The 24,086-nt window shown below is 40.7% G+C and overlaps 1 protein-coding gene across 3 annotated transcripts in view; it reads left to right on the forward strand.

Annotated features, from left to right (window-relative positions):
* Positions 1–24,086, forward strand: part of cntfr (ciliary neurotrophic factor receptor) — a 617,831-nt gene that overhangs the window by 337,879 nt on the left and 255,866 nt on the right. For all 3 annotated transcript variants that reach the window (XM_034192939.1, XM_034192938.1, XM_034192937.1), the window contains one exon: positions 17,380–17,613. In XM_034192939.1, the coding sequence (XP_034048830.1) occupies positions 17,380–17,613 (234 nt within the window). The remainder of the gene's footprint in view (positions 1–17,379; positions 17,614–24,086) is intronic.

Below are 24,086 nucleotides of genomic sequence, written 5' to 3' on the forward strand. Positions count from 1 at the left end.
CATCCATAAACCTCTTCCCTCTTCTCCTCCATCCTCAGCATCCTTCTCCCTATTTACCCTGGGTCCCGCCTCTGCACATGTCCAAACCACAAAATACACCACAAACATAATAACCTGTTTTTTTATTCATTTGAAATTATACAGTCTCGAATGTGATTTTATGACATTATGGTGATAAGTAAGAGAGAACATTTGAATTATCTCTTGCTAAAAAAGTGAACATCTCTGCTAGAACTTGCTAAATCGTGGTCTGGTATGAATGTATCTAGCTGAGTTACTTGTTGCTGAATAGAGGGATCAGAAACAGCATCCATCCATTTTCTATACCCACTTATTCCAATTAAGGGTGACGCGGAGCTGGAGCCTTTCCCAGCAGTCATAAGGTGTGCGGCGGGGTAGACCTTGGACAGGACGCCAGTCTGTTGCAGGGCCAAAAAACAGAAACAGCATTTGGCAAAGATTTGAATTTTTTTGGACTATGAAAAGGACCTGCCCCTGAGCTGGTGCACTTTGATTCAGAGTCGATAACGATGCATCGATAAGCTTCCAGATCCCAAATATATTAGTTTCTGTTTGTGTGTCGTCTTCGCTGCCATCAGCCTTTTGTTGAGTGTATTTGTTCGCTGATAAGTTCTGCATGTTTATGACAAGAACATGTGTGTCGGCTGACAGCAGAGAAAAATATAAAGGTTTTTCAAACACTAAAGACACTGAGGTGCTGGGGGAAAAAAAGCTGAGGGTTGTTGACTTTATTTCAGCAGGAAACAGACACTCGTTTCTTTTTGTCATTTGCACAGCGTTGATTCACTGAGGAAAATCAATTAAGGTGGAATTATAATTATGAAGGTGTCATTGATACTGTTCATGAGTTGAAGTGACCCTGCTGTTTGAGGAGCTGATTAAAGGTGCCAGAAATGCCTGTTCAAACATCAAGTGCTATCACGCGCCACTTTGTTCTTCCTGTTCATGGAAGTACCTTCAAAGACTTGGTTATGAAGTAAACTCACTTATCTGAAAGCAAAAGTTCCAAGTTCCCTCAAAACAATCTTATCCTTCAAATGAGGGGCACTCACACAGATTTGGTAGACCTCCACCAAGTCCCCACAGCTAACTTTAAATTAAGCCCCAGTATCTGGATCTGGACCAAAGCACAGATAGATGATTATCCAGTCTCAGGTTCCTGAAGACTCATCCTTAATCCTGATTGCTGAGCTTTGGTCCCATTTCTGGATGTTTGATGTTGATCATTGATCAAGGGGTGGACAGCAATCACAGCTAAGTTCAGTCAGGACAAGTCACACATCACTTCCTATAACACACCACAAATCCCAGATCCTGCATGGTAACCACCCAACCAGTCCATTCACACCTCTGCAAAAGAACCATCTATCTGCTGCAGCCAGGTGAAACCTGGCTGTGTTCTTGGTCTTCTCCAGCTACTGGAGCCCTCAACACTCAGGCACCTACATCCTGGATCATGCACAGAGATCAAGATGAAGAGTTCAGGCGCAAAACCTCGTAAATGCCACGCCTGCAAAAAAATGCGATAACCATTGCAAGTGAAAGCTTACCGAGACCCATATCCAATAACAAAATCAGTTCTGCTGCAACATCCCATAAATCCTAAGGTAAATGCAAGTCAAGATGCGGTTTGTATGCAAAACCTTCTAAGCGCCATCCCAGTTGGTATGCAAAACCACACAGTGAACAGCGCACCACTCACTGGCATGTATCTCGGTCACTTGACGCAAAGATTGCGATGCCCACAAGAGCTTCGCTGATGCTGTGTTTACACATAACGACGGCACGTCACGAATGCCACAAAGTACGAGGGCTGTCCGTAAAGTATAGGTCCTTTTTATTTTTTTCAAAAACTATATGGATTTCATTCATATGTTTTTACGTCAGACATGCTTGCACCCTCGTGCGCATGCGTGAGTTTTTCCATGCCTGTCGGTGACGTCATTCACCTGTGAGCACTCCTTGTGGGAGGAGTCGTCCAGCCCCTCGTCGGAATTCCTTTGTCTGAGAAGTTGCTGAGAGACTGGCGCTTTGTTTGATCAAAATTTTTTCTAAACCTGTGAGACACATCGAAGTGGATATGGTTCGAAAAATTAAGCTGGTTTTCAGTGAAAATTTTAACAGCTGATGAGAGATTTTGAGGTGATTCTGTCGCTTTAAGGACTTTTCACGGTGCGAGACGTCGCGCTGCGCTCTCAGGCAGCGTCATCAGCCTGTTTCAAGCTTAAAACCTCCACATTTCAGGCTCTATTGATCCAGGACGTCGTGAGAGAACAGAGAAGTTTCAGAAGAAGTCGGTTTCAGCATTTTATCCGGATATTCCACTGTTAAAGGAGATTTTTTTAATGAAAGACGTGCGGACGGATCCGCGCGTCGGGACGCAGCCGACGCGGTGCGGCGGCACAGGAAAAACACCTCTGTGTTGATAACCATTTGTTAAAATCCAGGCAGCTTTTGATGGCTTTTAGTGGAGTGAGTATATGAGAAATTGTTTATCAGCTGGAGATGTTCCAACTTGTCCTCAAGGCTTCCAACAGAGGTGTTTTTCCTGTGGCGGAGCGTCGCGGCGGCTGCGAGCCGACGCTGCAATCCGCCTGCACGTCTTTCATTAAAAAAATCTCCTTTAACAGTGGAATATCCGGATAAAATGCTGAAACCGACTTCTTCTGAAACTTCTCTGTTCTCTCACGACGTCCTGGATCAATAGAGCCTGAAATGTGGAGGTTTTAAGCTTGAAACAGGCTGATGACGCTGCCTGAGAGCGTAGTGCGACGTCTCGCACCGTGAAAAGTCCTTAAAGCGACAGAATCACCTCAAAATCTCTCATCAGCTGTTAAAATTTTCACTGAAGACCAGCTTAATTTTTCGAACCATGTCCACTTCGATGTGTCTCACAGGTTTAGAAAAAATTTTGATCAAACGAAGCGCCAGTCTCTCAGCAACTTCTCAGACAAAGGAATTCCGACGAGGGGCTGGACGACTCCTCCCACAAGGAGTGCTCACAGGCGAATGACGTCACCTACAGGCGTGGAAAAACTCACGCATGCGCATGAGGGTTCAAGCATGTCTGACGTAAAAACATATGAATGAAATCCATATAGTTTTAGAAAAAAATAAAAAGGACCTATACTTTACGGACAGCCCTCGTATACATTCTTGGCTGCTGATCATGAATGTGATGATTTGACGTGGAAGCGTCAGGTGTCCTCAGGAACTGCTGCAACCTGTTACCACGCGTTATGATTAATGTAACGTGTTGGTGGAGCATTATCAGGAACCATTATGCACGGTCAAGAATAATGTACCGCGCAGTTGCGTGCTATTGTGCATCATTAAGTTCTGTCACGTTGTGAATGAGGCGAATTGTCTCCACACACACTCATATTCGTCTATCAGCTGATGAACAATTCAGATTGCTCCAGTGTGCTCCTTTAAATCCACAACAGAAGAACTTTGTGACTGCATGCTTAGTTGGGCTCTGTGCCATGGAGTGATGCAGAGAGGAGGAGGTGACGGAGAGAACCAGATGTGTGGCTCCACGCTCCATCAGGTAAATATCCTTATTTAAAACAAGAGTGGTCTGGTGGAGATACAGGGTTTTGCGCCTGAACTCTTCAAATGTTGTTGTTGATGTTTTCACACAATGCAAGTGATCCTCCTCATCTGAGTCTTACCAAGTAACCCATCATTCCAGTGCCACCTGAGGAGCCTCTGAGGACGCCTGGTACTAAAGACGTCTAGTTGTCCTTAAGTCACTGGTTAGAGTCCAATTCTCACTGCTGCACAGTAAGACGGGAAGCACCAGGTCCCTAAAGTCTTGGACCTTTTTTGTCCTACAATGATATCAGCATGACCAAACACCTCATGACCCTATGGGCTCTTCCTTGGCGTCTCCTGGTCTCAAAGACTGAGGAACCAAAAATATGACAACAAAAACGTAACACCGCCACTGAAGGAAACACGATGAGCAAAAAGTATTAAATAGTTAATATGTGTGATGCTTTACACGTGGACAGCAAAGGACTTGGAAACAGGATTTCTGGGGAAACATCAAGTGATGTGGTTGTACTTGTTATACTGTTGTTTTGGTTTTGGTTGCCGTGAGGTCAGGGTTAAGGTTCAGAAAGACTAGTGAGGGAAGCCATAATTCTGAATGCATTGCAAGCTTCAGTGGCTGTGATTGTAGAAAAGGATACAAATATTTTCTCTTGTTGCACCAACATTTTGTAGAGCATTGTTCTCTGTTCCAGTCTAGCGTGAAACTGGAGAACTGTAACTGTTTTTTAAGGGGTGGGGGACATTTTAATGAACACTTATGTGGAAAAATCTGTCAAAGTGTTACTTATAGAAGATTGTTTTTATTTCCCTTGAAATAACACAAGAAACTCTTTAAAATTTAATGTGAAAAGGTTTGTTCTTGTTGTTAGGATTGTTTTTTCTTCAGTCAGCAACACACTTTCTTTGTCTTTGTGTATGTGTGTTTGTTTCACTTCCCCAGAAATGTTTTCAGCATAGTGAACATAGAAAAAGTTTACTCTCTCAGAAACATTTTGGCATTTGGGAAACACACTCTCATCTTCAACCGCTTATCCAAGATCGGTGAGGTGATGGTCTAGTGGGCTTGAGACCAGAGGATCCTCAGTTGAAACCCCCATCTGACTGGAAAATCACTAAGGGCCCTTGGGCAAGGTCCTCAATCCCAAAGTTGCTCCTGGTGTGTAGTGAGCACCTTGCATGGCAGCACCGTGACATCGGTGTGTCTGTGTGTGTGAATGCGAGGCATCATTTTAAAGCGCTTTGAGCGAATTTAATGCATTGCTGTCTCCGATCTGTCCTTCCTGTGCCGTCCTTCTGATATGTTCATTCCTACTCCTGTGCACCCACATCACTCTCAAAGAAAATCAGATCATCTTCAGATCATCTGCTGCCTCCCGTCTTATTCTCAGTGCCACCATCTCTAAGCCGTACAACATAGCTGGTCTCACTACTGTCTTGTAAACTTTCCCCTTCACTCGTGCAGATATCTTTGCCACAAATCACTCCTGCCACCTTTCTTCACCCACTCCACCCTGCCTGCACTCTCTTCTTCACCTCTCTACCACACTCTCCATTATGTTGGATGGTTGAACAAAGTATTTAAACTTTACTAATTTCACCACTTCTACTCTGTGTAACTGCACTTTTTCACTGAGCTCTTTCATTCACACTCATGTATTCAGTCTTGCTCCTACTGACTTTCATTCCCCTTCTCTCCAGAGTGTATCTCCTCATCCAGGCTAGACTCAACATGCTCTCTAGAGATCACATTGTCATTTAAAAACATCATAGTCAATTGTGACTCCTGTCTGGTGTTGTCTGTGAACCTGTCCATCACCATTGCTAAGAAGAAAGGGCTCAGAACCGACCTGTGATATAATCTCTCCTCCACCTTGAGGCATCTTTCATTTCAGCTGCTCTTCGCATCTCTGTCACACTGTCCTGAACCACCCTCACATGCTTCTCTGCCACTCCAGAGTTCCTCATACAATATCACAATTCCATAAGCTTTCTATAAATCCACAAACACACAATGTCTCTATCAATCAACCTTTATTTCTATAGCCTTTTACAGCAACCAAAAGGTGACCTAAGTGCTTTACAGTAAAATCAAGAAATAGAATTAATGGAAATAAAAGCAAACATACAATAAAATCAAAAAGGCATATAAAAACAAAACATGTCACAGTGCCACTAGGTATTAAAAGACATTTTAAATAAATCAGTCTGGAGCTTTGTTTTAAAAAGTGTTAGGTTAGAAATCATAAATTTTGTGGTATTTGTTTCGCAGTTTGGGGCCAATTAACAAAAAGTCACAATTGTCCCAAAGCTTGTATACTGAGCTTGGAACTTGATCTAGACAAAGTTAACCAGATGACCACAGTGCCTTACTGTAAGTACGGAGAGTTAAAATTTCAGACAGACTGGACAGGGAAAGACCATGAAGGGTTTTAAAATGAACATTAAAATCTTAAAATCAATTCCAAAATCAACTGGAAGCCACTGAAGTGACTAAAGTACAGGGGTAATATGCTCACTTCTGGAAGTGTTTGATCAAAGATGAGCAGCAGCATTTTTCAGAAGTTGGAGGCATGCAAGTGAAGACGAGTTAACACCCGCATGACAGTAATCAAGTTTAAAGCTGATGAAAGCATGAATGACCATCTCAAGATCACATCAGCTGAGGAAGGGCTTTACTTCAGTCAGAAGATGATCTAAAAAAGAAGAAAACACTTGATTTGGCAACAGAGTTTATCTGTTGATCAAACCTCAAACAGCTATCAAATGTCACTCCCAAATTCGTAACAGCTGGTTTTAAATAATTAGCCAGAACACCAACATTTGAGGGTACAACATTTGGCATGCATGGAGGTCCAAACATTATAGTATGTTTTACTGTTATTCAGACAAAAAGAAATTTAGTGACAGCCACTGCTTTGTATCACCAATACAATCAAACAATGACTTTAATGTATCACTTCCTCAGATAGATCAGCAGATCATCTGCATCACAATGAAACAATTTAACTCCTTCTAGGCTTCAAATTCCACATTTAAATATGATGAGTTAGATGGAGATAAGTTAGCTGTGGCAGGTCACAGGACAGGTCAAGACATCAACACCGTGCATTCCACTAGAACACGAGGTGAAAATGTGCACCCACATATCAGTAATGTGACAGCAGCATGAGTTTGACTGAGATAATAGTGAAGTAGATGAGATCTAATCAAACCAAATCAGGCAGGACAGAGCTAAGACACGGTCAAAATATAGAAGGAAAAAAAAGCAATGTGAGAAAAGGGCAGGACAACTTAAGTGGAAAGCAGAATATGGATGGAAGCAGGTAGCAAGGACATAAGTCAGGAGACAAAGGTGGAGGATGAGATATGACGACAGAGAGGCCACTCGAGCGTGACGTTTGATAAGACGGGAGAAAAACGAGAGATAAAAGAGACTACAGAAGAAAAATAGTGGAAGAAAATCCAGAAGCGATAAATGAGACGGAGCGATACAAACCCCAAAGATATGATTGATGAGAGGTGGCAGCACAAAGGGAGGAATCGGTTTGTGTTGAGACTACCAAGGACAAGAAGAAGGTCATTTCAGGAAAAAAATAAAACATTCCGAGGGCCACGCTCCACATGAAATATGAATTCAGACAGTGGGGATTAGGTCTCCATAGTCAGACTTTGATAACACCTAAAGGGTCTTTAAGCTGGGACCTTGGAGTTATTAAATTTTTGAATAATATCTTCCCTTCGCCTCGATAAAGTCACGACTTTAAAGGCTCTTCACTGAGTGTCTTGGTCTATTACAGGTGTTTCAGCTGAAATGATTCCCAAATGTTCCCTGATGAATAATTCCAAAGGAGACAGTTACATTATCGAGAGAATTGAGTGATTAATGTGTGTGTGTGTGTGTGTGTGTGTGTGTGTGTGTGTGTGTGTGTGTGTGTGTGTGTGTGTGTGTGTGTGTGTGGCTGGATGCTGGAACTCAAAAACTGTCTGTCTGGGGGTCCAGTTGTTCTTCAGGATCCATTTAGTGGTCCTGTTGCAGAACTCTTCCTTCAGATTAATCGTGTCTCCACAAACATTTTTTTTTAATTTGTAAGACGCCACTTTTCTGCTTTCAGTGTCCACAGAGATGAGGTGTTACTTATTGGAGCTAATGAACTCTGTTTCCCTGCTTGGTGGTGTTGTGCAGTTTCACTTTGGTGTTGGGGTCTGTGCCGGTTCACAGTATTCTCAAAACACCAGTTGAAGATGTCTGATATGGGTACTGTTATTCCCATTCCCATGTTTTCTGTATATCCGTACTGAATGTGGTGAGCAGTTGGTCTGCTGTTTTGTGCGGCAGCTCCAAGCACTATAAAACTGACATATGGTGGGCGAAAAACAGCAGCACACAAGTGGCCAGTTTTAAAAACATGAAAAACTGACTGAAAAAGTTTTTACCCCAGAGCAGCCGTTGCACTGAACACTGTACAAAACTGGTAGTGCTTGAACTTGAGCATTCAATATAGATGTGGAATATCCTGATGTGAAATATTATTTGTGTAAATTACATAATTTGTGAACTTCATAATCTGTCTGTTCTTATTTCTTGCTTGTCTTTTAATATGACTATGAGAGTGATGACAATTAAAAAATATTCTGATTATGACATACGAGGGCTGTCAATAAAGTAACGGTCCTTTTTATTTTTTTCAAAAACTATATGGATTTCATTCATATGTTTTTACGTCAGACATGCTTGAACCCTCGTGCGCATGCGTGAGTTTTTCCACGCCTGTCGGTGACGTCATTCGCCTGTGAGCACTCCTTGTGGGAGGAGTCGTCCAGCCCCTCGTCGGAATTCCTTTGTCTGAGAAGTTGCTGAGAGACTGGCGCGTTGTTTGATCAAAATTTTTTCTAAACCTGTGAGACACATCGAAGTGGACACGGTTCGAAAAATTAAGCTGGTTTTCAGTGAAAAGTTTAACAGCTGATGAGAGATTTTGAGGTGATTCTGTCGCTTTAAGGACTTTTCACGGTGCGAGACGTCGTGCAGCGCTCTCAGGCGGCATCATCAGCCTGTTCAAGCTGAAAACCTCCACATTTCAGGCTCTATTGATCCAGGACGTCGTGAGAGAACAGAGAAGTTTCAGAAGAAGTCGGTTTCAGCATTTTATCCTGATATTCCACTGTTAAAGGAGATTTTTTTAATGAAAGACGTGCGGACGGATCCGCGCGTCGGGACGCACCGACAGGCGTGGAAAAACTCACGCATGCGCACGAGGGTTCAAGCATGTCTGACGTAAAAACATATGAATGAAATCCATATAGTTTTTGAAAAAAATAAAAAGGACCGTAACTTTATTGACAGCCCTCGTATGTACACTTTGATTTCTTTCAAACAAAAGTGATAAATCTTTCTTGCAATCAGGTTGTGCTTTCCACATAAAGTTTTCCTTTTTGGAATGTTTTCTTCCTGCTCACACAGGCAGTGCATAGCTGCTTGCACTATGTTCCCACGTGCACGAAACCATTGCAGCATGTATTTTTATTTTTTTATTTTTTTTTTCTTCACAGCAGCTACACGTCACATCACGGAAATCAGAGCTTTTGAAAAGTGCAGGTTTGAATCCAGTGGGTGGCATGTATTTTTTATTTATTTATTTTTTTATCTTCACAGCAGCTGTGCGATGTGGTTACACACCACGCAGCTGTTCGCACTGTGTTCCCGCATGCACAAAACCGTCGCAGCGGCATCGTGAACGCCTGCTCGTCAGCTCGATGTGTTCATGGTTCGCTCATACGAGCTGTTCCACCGTGAATCACCCTGAGTGGTACTTATTCATACTATATGTGAAGGGGCCCTATGTATCGTATTGCTTTGAGACACGATATAGAGCCGACTTTGGTGAAGTGAGCACTGAAGTCTCACCAGTTGGCCAGTTGTGGAATGTGATGTGAGTTACAGGAAAGAACGGGTCTGCAGCCTCTGCTCTTCTTTTACTTCTTTTTTTGTTCTGTTGTCTTCTTTCTCATGTCGCATCAAGCACAGGGACCCGAGTGCCATCATCAAAGCAAACATCAAAGTGTGTGGCTTTTCCTAAGATGCAAATAATTTTTTATGTAAATAAAGTCACACATCTGATCAAAGTAACCAGACAGAGGAAGAGATCAAAGGAAACTGGATTTTTTTCCCCCAAGTAACAAATGCGTGCATATCATTGGGCTTGGGACAAGCACTCAGATGACCGGAACGAGTCGAAAGAAAATGTGAAGAGTGATAAAATGGAAGAAAGCGGCGACCAGAGAGAACATACTGTGTCGGGTTGATGTTAATGTGGGCAGCGATCTTGTCCTATTAAATATACATGGCTCTGTTATGAGATATGAAATATACATGAAACACTAAGCTGACATTGTCTGAGCAGAGAGGAAAGTCAGAGGAGACAGAAGGATGCAAGTTAAAGAGAAAATGTTGCATCAACAGTTTGGGATGAAGTTTGGAAATAGTTTGTATGAAATTTCCCAAACCTGAATTGAGTTTCAGCTTCACGAAGCTTTGCGTGGAGTGGATTCAGTGCTTCTTTGAACTCACAAGAAATACTGACTCAATAAGGAATCCATGTGCCTGATCCCGTCAGACCTCAGAACCTAAGCAGTGCGGCATCTGGTTAGTACTGGAGTTGCGTCAGGAAGGGCATCCGGCGTAAAACCTGTGACAAATACCAATGCGGATCTGGCTGTGGCAACCCCGAACAAAAACAGGAGCAGTCGAAATGAAAACACAGTGCATTGATTCCTGGGAAAGTCCAATATAAATAGTAATTATTTTTATTATTAATAGCGACTATAATTTTTTGATGCATAAGTCACAAGACCTCCCAAACTAAAAAAAAAAAAAAGAATTACTATGATCTTGTAGGGGCCAAAGCAAATCAAATGCAGTAAACCTTGAATGCTTCGCTACTGCAAACATGAGTTAGTCTGACAATAAAAGCCTCCTGTTGTATAATCAGTCATGGTTGAGTTGGAATGATTTTAAACAGCATGCAAATTGGTCCTTTTTTTTTTAGTTGAGGAATATGTTCTTTTTGACAGTCTATTTTCACATGAGGTTTTTTGTTGTTGGTTTGTTTGTTTTTGTCTGCTGCTTCCATTGGATATTTTCTGTGCAGAATCCTTTATTTGGCAGAAAACCTTTTCAATCTCAATTTTTTCTTTTTTCTTTTTTTTTGCTTCACTTTTCTCTTTTAAAGACGAGTAACCATATTGGTTTGTTTCATGATTTGCCCAAACACGTCACATATGATTGGGATTTCATATGATTGTAATTTTCAGTTAGACAGACCAGTGCACGTTACGCTGTCCTCTACAGATCATCCAGATCCACCTGAGAGCCCGTGTGATCAGTTTTTGTGCTGTCCTGTTTGTTGTTGTGTTGTTGAGGCGTTGTGTTTGGTGTCCGTCTGAGGTCTTGGCTCCTGTGGTCAGCACTGATCCCACAGGACTTCTCACCACTAACCTTTGTGTCTTCACTAAAACCCCCATTAGGCCTTTGATCTTGGTGCCGCCAAACCAACAGGATTTTTTTTTTTTTTTTTTTAACTGCAGGACAGGCACATTGTTTATGTGAGCTGTGTTGTGGTAAAACACAGAATCTCAAAAAGTGGGTCTGACACCCAGTTTCAGATTCAACCTCTGTTCTTTCTGCTGTCAAATAAGACAATCCAAAGCATAAAAGATGGTATTTGAAATCCATGAAATCAGAATTATTTATGAACACATGCAAAAATGGGGAGGGGTGGGGCCAAATCTTCATTCGTCATACTCCAAAGCATAAAAGATGGTATTTGAAATCCATGAAATCAGAATTATTTATGAACACATGCAAAAATGGGGAGGGGTGGGGCCAAATCTTCATTCGTCATACTCTGGGTGGCACGGTGGCTTAGTGGTTAGCACTGTTGCCTCACAGCCAGAAAGTTCCAATGTCGCACATGGTCCATTCTGTGTGGAGTCTGTATGTTCTCCGTGTTTGTGTGGGTTCTCTCCGGTTGCTCCGGCTTCCTCCCTCTTCCAAACGCATGCAGGTTTGGTGAACTGGTGGCACTAAATTAGCCATTGGTGGGATTGCGTTTGTTTGTATATACTGTATGTGGCTCTGTGATGAACAGGGTAGATCCCGTCTCTCTCCTAATGTCCGCTGGGATAGGCTCCAGCCCGCCATGACCCTTAATTGGAATAAGCAAATAAGGTGAATCAATGTAGCAGTCTTTTGTTTTGTCCTCATCCAGTGTATTTTGAGGCTTTTAATTTGCTGCACAAGCTTTGACAGTATTTACTTTTTATATTAGGGATCTGTGTCTGCATCATTTTCTGTAAATACAGCTAAGCAGCGTGGCTAATATACGAGTATGTGGATATGTGCAGGAGTAAAGATTATCCACTGTTCCCTTGCCGAATTAATCTTTAAATGATATAAGTTAGATGTAGATATGCATTTTTTCATATAGGTAGATAGATACAGGCAGAGATAGAGATGTAGATAGATACAGGCAGAGATAGAGATGTAGAGATCTATCTATCTATCTATCTATCTATCTATCTATCTATCTATCTATATATATATATATATATATATATATATATATATATATATATATATAACCCCTGGCAAAAATTATGGAATCACCGGCCTCAGAGGATGTTCGTTCAGTTGTTTAATTTTGTAGAAAAAAAAAGCAGATCACAGACATGACACAAAACTAAAGTCATTTCAAATGGCAACTTTCTGGCTTTAAGAAACACTATAAGAAATCAAGAAAAAAAATTGTGCCAGTCAGTAACGGTTACTTTTTTAGACCAAGCAGAGGGAAAAAAAATATGGACTCACTCAATTCTGAGGAATAAATTATGGAATCACCCTGAAAATTTTCATCCCCAAAACTAACACCTGCATCAAATCAGATCTGCTCATTAGTCTGCATCTAAAAAAGAGTGATCACATCTTGGAGAGCTGTTGCACCAAGTGGACTGACATGAATCATGGCTCCAACATGAGAGATGTCAATTGAAACAAAGGAGAGGATTATCAAACTCTTAAAAGAGGGTAAATCATCACGCAATGTTGCAAAAGATGTTGGTTGTTCACAGTCAGCTGTGTCTAAACTCTGGACCAAATACAAACAACATGGGAAGGTTGTAAAAGGCAAACATACTGGTAGACCAAGGAAGACGTCAAAGCGTCAAGACAGAAAACTTAAAGCAATATGTCTCAAAAATCGAAAATGCACAACAAAACAAATGAGGAACGAATGGGAGGAAACTGGAGTCAACGTCTGTGACCGAACCGTAAGAAGCCGTCTAAAGGAAATGGGATTTACATACAGAAAAGCTAAACGAAAGCCATCATTAACACCTAAACAGAAAAAAACAAGGTTACAATGGGCTAAGGAAAAGCAATCGTGGACTGTGGATGAAAGTCATATTCAGTGATGAATCTCGAATCTGCATTGGGCAAGGTGATGATGCTGGAACTTTTGTTTGGTGCCGTTCCAATGAGATTTATAAAGATGACTGCCTGAAGAGAACATGTAAATTTCCACAGTCATTGATGATATGGAGCTGCATGTCAGGTAAAGGCACTGGGGAGATGGCTGTCATTACATCATTGATAAATGCACAAGTTCACGTTGATATTTTGGACACTTTTCTTATCCCATCAATTGAAAGGATGTTTGGGGATGAAATCATTTTTCAAGATGATAATGCATCTTGCCATAGAGCAAAAACTGTGAAAACATTCCTTGCAAAAAGACACATAGGGTCAATGTCATGGCCTGCAAATAGTCCGGATCTTAATCCAATTGAAAATCTTTGGTGGAAGTTGAAGAAAATGGTCCATGACAAGGCTCCAACCTGCAAAGCTGATCTGGCAACAGCAATCAAAGAAAGTTGGGGCCAGATTGATGAAGAGTACTGTTTGTCACTCATTAAGTTCATGCCTCAGAGACTGCAAGCTGTTATAAAAGCCAGAGGTGGTGCAACAAAATACTAGTGATGTGTTGGAGCGTTCTTTTGTTTTTCATGATTCCATAATTTTTTCCTCAGAATTGAGTGATTCCATATTTTTTTCCCTCTGCTTGGTCTAAAAAAGTAACCATTACTGACTGCCACAATTTCTTTTCCTGATTTCTTATAGTGTTTCTTAAAGCCAGAAAGTTGCCATTTGAAATGACTTTGGTTTTGTGTCATGTCTGTGATCTGCTCTTTTTCTACAAAATTAAACAACTGAATGAACATCCTCCGAGGCCAGTGATGCCATAATTTTTGCCAGGGGTTGTACGAGGTCTATTAGAAAAGTATCCGACCTTATTATTTTTTTCAAAAACTATTGTTGTTGTTGTGTGATTACATCAGACATGCTTGAACCCTCGTGGGCATGCGAGAGTTTTTTCACGCCTGTCGGTTACGTCATTCGCCTGTGGGCAGTCTTTGAGTGAGGAGTGGCCCACCCTCTCGTCGATTTTTTTCATTGTTTAGGAATGGCTCAGAGACTGCTGCTTTGTTTGATCAAAATTTTTTCAAAACTGTAAGGCACAACTGAGTGGACACCATTCGATAAATTCAGCTGGTTTTCGGTAAAAATTTTAACGGCTGATGAGAGATTTTGGTCTGGTAGTGTCGCCGTAATGACGGCCCACGGTGCCTGATGGCGATCTGTGCTTCGAGGCGGCAGCGTCTCGCCGTGTCAAGTTGAAAACTTCCACATTTCAGGCTCTGTTGACCCAGTAAGTCGTCAGAGAACAGAGAACTTTCAGAAGAAGTCGGCATGAGGAGCTTATTTGGACATTCCATTGTTAACGGACATTTTGTAATGAAAGAACGTGCGGGCAGAGTCGCATGTCGGGCCGGACCCGACCGCGGGGGGTCGCGACATGAAAAACACCTCCGTTGGAAACCTTAACGGGCACGTTGGAACATGCCCAAGCTGTTAAACAATTTCTCAGTTACTCACTTGTTGAAAGCCATCAAAAGCCACCTGAATTTTACAAATGGTTTTCAACACAGAGGTGTTTTTCCTGTCGCGGCGCACACAGATTTGCCGAGTCGTCATGCGCACGTCTTTCATTAAAAAATTTCCTTAAACAGTGGAATGTCCGCATAAAGTCCTCATGCCGGCCTCTTCTGAATCTTCTCTGTTCTCTCACGACGTCCTGGGTGAATTAAGCCTTAAATTAGGATGTTTTCAGCTCGAAACAGGCTGACGACGGCGCCTGGAAGCGCTGCGCGACGTCCCGCTCCGTGGGAACTCCGACAGAAACACTCCATAATCTCTCATCAGCTGTAATTTCTTGAATAGTGTCCACTTGGATATTCCTCACAGGTCCAGAAAAAATTTTGATAAAGCAACACGCGCCGTCTCGAGCAACGTGTGAAACAAAGGAATTCAGCCGAGAGGGCTGGACCACATCTCACTCAAGGCCTGCCCACAGGGAAATGACGTCACCGACACGCGTGAAAAAACTCACGCATGCGCACGAGGGTTCAAGCATAATTGGTGTAATCACATGGCATTCAAATCCATATAGTTAAAAAAAAAAGTGTCGGTTTCTTATCTAAAAGACCTTGTATATATATATATATATATATATATAGGTAAATGGAAATGGTAAATGGACTGCATTTATATAGCACTTTTCCATCTGCATCAGACACTCGAAGCGCTTTACAATTATGCCTCACATTCATCCGGATGTCAGGGTGCTGCCATACAAGGCAGCTACACACCGGGAGCAATAGGGGATTAAAGGACTTGCCCAAGGGCCCTTAGTGATTTTCCAGTCAGAACCGAGGCTGTTCTGTCTCAAGCCCAGCACCCTAACCACTAGACCATCACGCACCCGCTGCTCAGTAGGGACAGAAACTGCGATAGAAGTCAGTCTCCAAACACAAGCAGCTACAAAAAAACACACCAGAAATAGAAGCTCGATTTGTCGCCAGTCGTTTTTAACAAAGAAAATGCCCCTAAGAGGATTAGGAAAGTCTCCGGTTCAACTCAGAACAGAATGAAAATTAAAAAATACTTCCACGGATGTTTACACCAAAAGATCGCTGATTCGCTCATTTCGCTGTCAATCAAAAAGGGATTCAGCCTCAGACAGATCATCCAATCATCATGCAGAAGCTGAGCGTCAGGGCCAGCCGAGGCCAGCCCACTGCCCCATAGACCCCCAGACACGCTGAGCGTCCGATGGGCGGGACAAAGCCCAGCATTTATCCAATGACTCGTCTCGTTTCGCTGCAGTCTTTGCTTCGCTATTAGTTTAAAGCACTGTGAAGCTGCGGGAATACGTAAATCAATACATACCTTTTTCCTTTGCTCGTTTCTCCTTTTCTTCTTTCTTTTTCTTTCGAAATTGGGCACCTGATGGCTTTGATCGTTTCCTATCCATGATTATGTCTTACTCCGTTTCGACCACCTCCTCGTCCAATCATTGAATGATTCCCCCCTCCCCCTGCACAAACTCTGCACTGTGCAGCATTGTTCACCTAACACGAGAGGTGGGGGGGGCGCTCTGCCGTAACGTAACCACGAACTCCCCCGTCAGGACAACCCCCCCACCCCGGTTTTATTTCTTTTTTTTATTTTTTGACCCCCCCCCCCCCCCCCCCCTTGCAATTGAACATTGAGAAACATTGTTCTTAAACTGTTGGACTATTTTTTTCATGCAGTTGATCACAAAGTGGTGATCCTCGCCCCATCTTTGCTTGTGAACGGCTGAGCCTTTTGGGGATGCTCCTTTTATACCCAATCATGACACTCACAATTAGTGTCCTCAGTTCCCAAATGCTTATTGAGTGTTTTTAGAAAGAAAGGTGATGTAACACAGCGGTAAACATACCACTGTCCCAGCTTTTTTGAAATGTGTTGCAGGCATCCTTTTCAAAATGAGCAAATATTTGCACAAAAACAAAAAGTGTATCAGTTTAAACATTAATTGTCTTGTCTTTGTGGTGTATTCAATTGAATATAGGTTGAAGAGGATTTGCAAAACGTATTCTGTTTTAATTTTCATTTCACACAATGTCCCAACTTCTTTGGAATTGGGGTTGCATTATTATAATTATTATATGCTACAAAAGCTGACATAATAAATTAAAGGAAACATATAGGACTATGACAGGTAAGATGATACTTAAGTGGGACTCAAACCACCAACCTTTCAATCAATGGGTAACTGAGCTACAGTCATTTAAAGCCAACCAGGACTTGAAAAAGATATGAGCAAAACTGGAATGTTGCCAAGCTCAAATTTCGTGGAGCAAATATTCAGTGTGAATGTAACTCCTGATGGAAGAACCAGGTACCCATGAACTGAAGAGTTGGAGGTTCAAATCCTGTTTTATACACAAATGTCCACCAACAACAAAAGCAGCTTTTAAATGTAATTTCTCACATTCAGAGAGTCTGTTCTAAGATGAAAAACCTTGATGTAAAGGTTTTCCTTTGTTACACTTGCAGCAACTTTGAAGCAGATTTTAGTAATGACTAGTGTGTAACATTTACTTACAAAAGCAAGAAAATATATCCACTTAAATGTACTTTGAATTCCTGTGGGAAAATTGTTACCAAGCTTTTGTTTTTTTTTTTAAGGAACTTTCATGGACCACCTGCAGCATCTTCATAGTCCAACAGGGGTCTGTGGCCCACACTTTGAGCGTCACTGATGCTAATTACTAGCAGCCATAATATAGACTTGTGCTTTGACTGTGCCGTTATTAGCCGTTATTAAAAAAATTATTTTTGTCTGTGTTTGTGTCCAGTGGCAAGGAACCAGTACGAGCGAAAGGGCAGTGATGTCACTATGCAGTGCGGCTCCCTGGACAGTGACGCCTCAGTGTCATGGAAGGTGAACGGGACAGATGTAAAGGCACGGCACCGTCTCGAAGGCCCCAGACTGGTGCTGACCCAAGTGGACCTGGGCCATAACGGCCTCTACAGCTGCTTTCAAAACCCACATGGAGAAAGGCGCGACACCATTAACCTCCGCATCGGCAGTAAGTAGCCAGACAATTGCCCGCCGAGTATGACTTTCAGATATGAAATGATGAATCTTTAATGAAACCAAAGGGGAAAAGCGGTGGCTGCAGCACTAAAGAGAGAAAGGATGCAGCAAAGGAAGCAGAATCGAAATCAGGGGGAAAAGCAGATGATGATGATTGCAACACAACAGCTTAGTGCTGTGTTAAAGGACTACAACAACAACAACATCAAAAATATATAAAAAAAAATAATAATAATTACACCTTTAATTTTAGAGAACTGTCAAAGCATTCGGGCCTCAGCATGAAGAAATGTAAAGTAAAAAATTTTTAATTATACTATTTCACTGTTATGAAAATAAAATCATCATATTGAAAAAATCAGTCATAACATTAAATTTTCATTTTTCAAGCAATATTTTGCATGATTTGTCATGCTTAGAGAATCTGTAATTGTAATGGCCAAGTGGCCTGTGTGTGTGTGTGTGTGTGTGTGTGTGTGTGTGTGTGTGTGTGTGTGTGTGTGTGTGTGTGTGTGTGTGTGTGTGTGTGTGTGTGTGTGTGTGTGTGTGTGTGTGTGTGTGTGACTTTGATCACAGCGAAACCAGGGAGAGCTGACATTTTTTGTTTGGTATGCTTATGAATCTGTGTCAAGAATGAACACTGTGAAAACGGAAATTTGATAGAACAATTATTTTTAGATAAATTAGCGATTTTAGCTAACCAGTAAACAATGGACGTTATGCTGCAATGCACCATGGGAGTTTAGTGTTTTGGTGTTTTCAATGTTGTTAATGTGGTTCATGTTAATTTAAGAGCGTTGTTAGTGTTATTGATTTATTATGTTTTTGTAGTTCAGCCGCTTTAGTCAGCTTAGTTAGGTGTTATGTTGTTACCATGAGTGACTTAACTGTCATGTTGGTACCATGAGTGAAATATGTATTGCTTGTAATGCCATCCGTCACAGCCTCTGTTTGTCACATTAAAAGCACCTGCTTACAGCATATTGCAGAAATGACAAAAAGCTCTGTGTGCCTGCATGTGCACAATTTTGATCATGCACAAATTGGGGAGACCTGACATCTGCCATTTGGTATGATTGTGTATTTTGGGTCATGGATGAATGGCGCCAATACCGATCCTTGATAGGATTAATATTTTTAGAGTAGCTCTATATATTAGCTAACAACACTGAACAAAGGACATTGACATTTACATTCTGGACTCATGCCAATCCAGCAGGGGGGTGGTAAATCATCTATATATTAAAAGTGTGAGTGTGCGTGTGCGTGTGCATGCGTGATTTTATTTGGTAAGTACATAATATACATAATTAATATATGTAACTCGTAATTGCAAATACATTAAAAATTCATGGATGACACAAGAAAGTGAAAAAACTTATTTCCATTGTGGTCCATTTAAAAATCAAATGAAAAAATAGTACTTAAAATAATAATAATGATAATGATGATGATGATAATACTGATAATAATTATTATAATAATTATAATATTAATAATAGTGCATATATTATAGCAATAACCTAAACAATTTATAAATACATTAAATCAGTAAATTAACATAAAAATCTGCATAATTAACACGAAATAAAAGAGTTCTTCAAAAAATTGTTGTGGTCTATGGTCTAAGGTTCTAAAAACATTCTGGCTCTCACGCCATTCCAACTCATTATAGAAACGTCGCATAATTTATTACCACCCTTGCAAAATGTCAGCTACCTATTTTATAAACACTACCCAATCTAGAGCCTGTGGAGCCCCATGAGGAACATGCTGCTATCAAATATATGTTGTTTAATCATTTAAGTGGGAAAATTTCACAGGGGTCTGCCAGAAAACGTAACCCATGATGTGCTTTGCTTTACTTTGCCTTACATGACCTTACTGTCAACAAAATCTACTCTGAGAATATCATGGGGAGGCCATAGTCTAGTGGGACTGGAGGATCCTTGGTTCAAATCCCAGCCTGAGCGGAAAATCACTAAGGGCCCTTGGGCAAGGTCCTAAATCCCCTAGTTGCTCCCGGTGTGTAGTGAGTGCCTTGTAGGCAGCACCCTGACATCATTGTGAATGTTAGGCATTATTGTAATGGGCTTTGAGCACCTGATGCAGATGTAAAAGCGCTATATAAATGCAGTCCATTTACCATTCACATCTTCATTCGCCTGCAGCTGCATAAATCAGGCTTTAAATTAATTAAATAAATCACCATGAATTGTAAATTCATGTAAATTTGATAGGTTAACTATTTTTATATTTATTTTATTGTACCCGTACCTGGATGTGTTGCTGTATGTGGTTAAATGATTTAAGAAAATGTTGAAAACATTCGAAGTTCATTCAGTAGTTCAGCGCAGTTGGAACCAAAATGGCACCATGTTCTGAGTTGATGCCACTCTCTCAATTAAGGCACACTAGGGGGGAAAAGACCACACTTTGAGTTCTTTTTGATTGTTGGCAGTTGGTAACGGAGCTTAGTGGTGCATTACTGGTGCCAGCTGGCATGTGTCTTCCTCCTCTGCATTGCAGCTTCTAATTGATATAATATTGGTACTAATTTAACACCAGAGCACTGCTTCGCTTATTTTTGAAAGTCCTTGATTGATGTAGAGCTTCATCATCATCATCATGCAGTTTCGCAACTTTAATATGATGTGATTTGGCAAAAGGTCTCATTGTTGTACTCTATTTAAACAGCTAGGATGTGTTGACTTTGCTGTGGTGGAAAGTTTGAAGAGAGAGAAATGTTGAATTTAAAAATGAGTTACTTGTTCATTATGCAAAGCAAGACTAGATAGATTTCTACACAGTGTCAAGTGCTAATGTGATTTTGTATTAATGGTGCTGTGATGTTGATGCTCTTGATCTGAGAAGAAAAACAGCTACATTAATTGATCTCTTCTGATTAGTGATTTTTTTTTCACATTTATTAGTAAGCTTTTTTATTTGAAAGGGCGCTTCATTAAGGCAGTAAATGCTAATATAAAGTTAAATTGTCACGCTAACAGTCAGACCTACTGGCAGCTCACGAGCTCTAATGATTAGCTGTTAAAATGACATTTTGCTGTTATGGCTGTGCATTTAAATAATCATACAAAAGCTAAATGAGTGTCAATTTAAAGACGTGTCACAGAGGCTTGAGAGTTGGCACCGACCTCCTTTGAGAACCATTATTTTGCTGCTGAAGGCTTTATACTCTGCATAATAATCAAAAGTGGAGATAGGCTGGACTTGTAAATGACAAGTGTTCATGAGAATAATCCAAATGACAAACCACTTCTTAAAAGTGGTATTGTATATCCATTTGGAATCCAAATGCAATCTTTAAAAGTGTATGTTATTAGTAACGTTTTGATAAGTATGTGTCAGAATGAACATATTTGCTGTTTGCAGTGTTCATCATCATGTGGTCCCCATCAGATTGCAGCAATGAGGGCCCCATGAAGTCTTATGTGCCTGTTTGAAAGAAGACTTGGAGGATTTCTTGTGCACAGTCCTTCCAACATGGAGCATGCTTGACCTCACCCAACACCCAGTTGATTGGGGATTCCAGTGGTCAATACAAAACTTTGACATTTGGCCTTGAGTGAAACATTTCTAGATGGTGTTTTTGGTGAGCTAAGGTTGGCCGTGTTTTGGTCCAATGGAGAAGAGGTTCTCAATTCTGGGAGACATGAAAAATGCGGTTAAGAGCTTCTTGAAGACCAGGGTTAGGAACCAATGCCATAGAGGAGTGAAGCTTGGACTATGGCCTAAGTTTGTTACAGTAAGACCTTTCTTGCTCCACCACTCAGATGGTAAGGCATTGAAGGCACTCTGACTTTGAGGCACTCTCTATGATGATGATGGCGATGAAGAGGCTGGTTGTTATTGAAGATAAATGAAGTGCCCCAAAGTTTGCACACAGTATATTTCTTTACCACAAAGAAGGCTTCTGCCTCTGTCCTCTTCCAACCAACAATGGGTGGTACTCATAAGTCTCACGTTTCTTCTGCAATGGACTATTTGTGATACCGTAAAGGAAGAATATAAAATAAAGTGTTAAAGGAAATGTGTTGAGGTTGATGTTGATTATCTATAAAATTGAACGTGCCATATTTTATTTTTTGTAAGTCAACTTTTTTCCTGGAGTGTGGGAGGTACGACTGTGGTGTGACTTATATATCAATACATCATGCGTTGTTAATAATAACAATAATAATAATAATATTAGAGTATTTACAGAAGGCTTCCCAAGAATATATAACATAATAAATAATGAAAAAAAATATTAAAATTACAATACAACAATGCACAAAAATCCCAAATTAAATACCTGATAAAGAACATCAAATGTGATCACATTTTTATTGTAGTGTTTGCAACACTGTGACGTTCATCTGTGGTAACTGCACCTGTTTTTTGTCTCCGCCAGCTCTTCACTAGTCGTGCCCCATTGAGATACTATCCTTAACTAACAGCACATGCTGTGGTGTACACATGCGCTAATGTGTTCTTGTCTGGAGTTAAACTCACCCCCAGATCACTGTGCAGCAAAGGTGTGACTTGTACATATTTTTTTCATCTTCAAGAGGTATTGTTTGACATGTGCGCCTTATACTCTGGAAGATACTTTACGGCCATCAATTCACAAAAATGTCAGCTCAAGAAATGAAAACTTTTTAAACATTACGAGGTAAGGCCATTATGTGTTCTAGCCAAGTTCAAGTTCATATTACAGCCCACTGTAAGCTTAGATTTACAGTCAAGCAAAGATTTGTGTGCTGCAGCTCCTGAAACTGAATCTTCATCATTTCTGACTGCAGTCCTGGTCTGTGATTGATGCCCCATTTGTACGTAAATGACAAGTGAATTAATGTTTTGTCACTGTAATAAGAAAACCAAGAACACGGTTATTTCTGCTTCAATAATTTCTGCACGATCTGTGCTGTGATTGATTGTTGCCCTTCCCACATTTGATTCCATCAGTGCACATTAGAATTGTCAACACTTATAATGATATTGCCACAGAAATCATGCTATCGCCTCTGGCTAGCTCCAGCAGCAAATGAAAGGCGAGTCACCTCAGAACTGTGTCCAAAGTGGCAGCAACAAATGTCAGCACATTCCAGAATGGAGAGGTTGATCCTGGCGGCCTGGTATCTGTTTTGTTCTGTCTGTTCCCTTGTCAAATTCACTTCAGTTGTTTGAGGTGTAACTACAGTAAATGTTTCAAGATGATGCCAAACCCATCTACGCCACCATTAACTGAAAAACATTTTAAAAGCACTGTGACAATTTGGGTCAGTTCAAATGTTTGCACGTCTGTAGCAGCAGTATGTTATTTTATTTTGCAATTAATAATTTGGTGTATGAAACTGGGCTGCAACTAGTGATTGTTTTTAATGATTAATCAATGAATTTCTTTGAGTAGTGGATTTGTTGTTCGGTCCATAAAAAGTCAGAAGATGGTGAAAAATGTTGCATAAATATCTTTGAGTTTTGGATTGTTGGTCAGAAGTTTGTATTGAAGTTGTTTTTAGTATTCATTCATAACACTGTTGAAATAATTAATAATTTGCATTATAAAATACATAAAGATCAACATTTAATGATAGTTTATGTTGAATAACATAACATTTTAACCCTCTGGGGTCTGAGCCGGCGTATAAGGCTAAGACAAAGCTTTACTAAATTATAAATAACTTTTTAATGATATGAGATAGAAACTTACTTTTTTTTTTTTTTTTGCTGAAAAGTTAACTCTGCGGACCTTCGAGCCATCCATCGGCCATCTTTGTACTCCTCATAGATGCTGTGTGATGACGTGCGCAATGTGAGTGTTCAATCGGAATTGGTTCACCGTCACATGGTTTTCCAAAATCCAATCGTAGGGCAGATTTACCTCATGTGAAAAGCCAAAGATCGTTTTCTGGAGTGATATCTTACGAGTTTGCCTGTTTGAATAGCCCCCTGGGTGCTCCAATGAGTACATATTATTAGTACATACGCAGTGCGCCCTGCGCCATTATGCGCAACAATCAGTGAAAGCAGGAGCAGATGGAGAGCCCCTGATGACAATCTCACATGCTCAAACAAAGAGTATGTAACTATCAGGATTGCTCCACTAGTTGCATGTGAATGTTACTGGATAACTCTGTTGCTTTCTCTGTTTACCACACTGTTTACCATATCAGTGGACAACAAAACGCATAGACCATTTTGTATATATTGTTCAAAATGTGCATTTGTGTTTATTGTTTGAACCTTTTGGTTGTACAGTCTTTCACACAAGACCTCGAATTACCTTTATAAAGTGTCAAAACAGTTTATTATAGTTTGCTGTGTGTTTTGACTAAATGTGTGTGGAAAATTATTTTTTGCTTTATTTTTTCCTTCCAGATTATCAACTTATTACTGCTTCAAACTTCACATCATCTATCTCAGCAACAGATATCTGAAGCTTTTGTACAACAATCATTTCCA

The sequence above is a fragment of the Thalassophryne amazonica genome, chromosome 17 (assembly GCF_902500255.1).
Source record: "Thalassophryne amazonica chromosome 17, fThaAma1.1, whole genome shotgun sequence".
In the NCBI taxonomy this organism is placed as follows: domain Eukaryota; kingdom Metazoa; phylum Chordata; class Actinopteri; order Batrachoidiformes; family Batrachoididae; genus Thalassophryne; species Thalassophryne amazonica.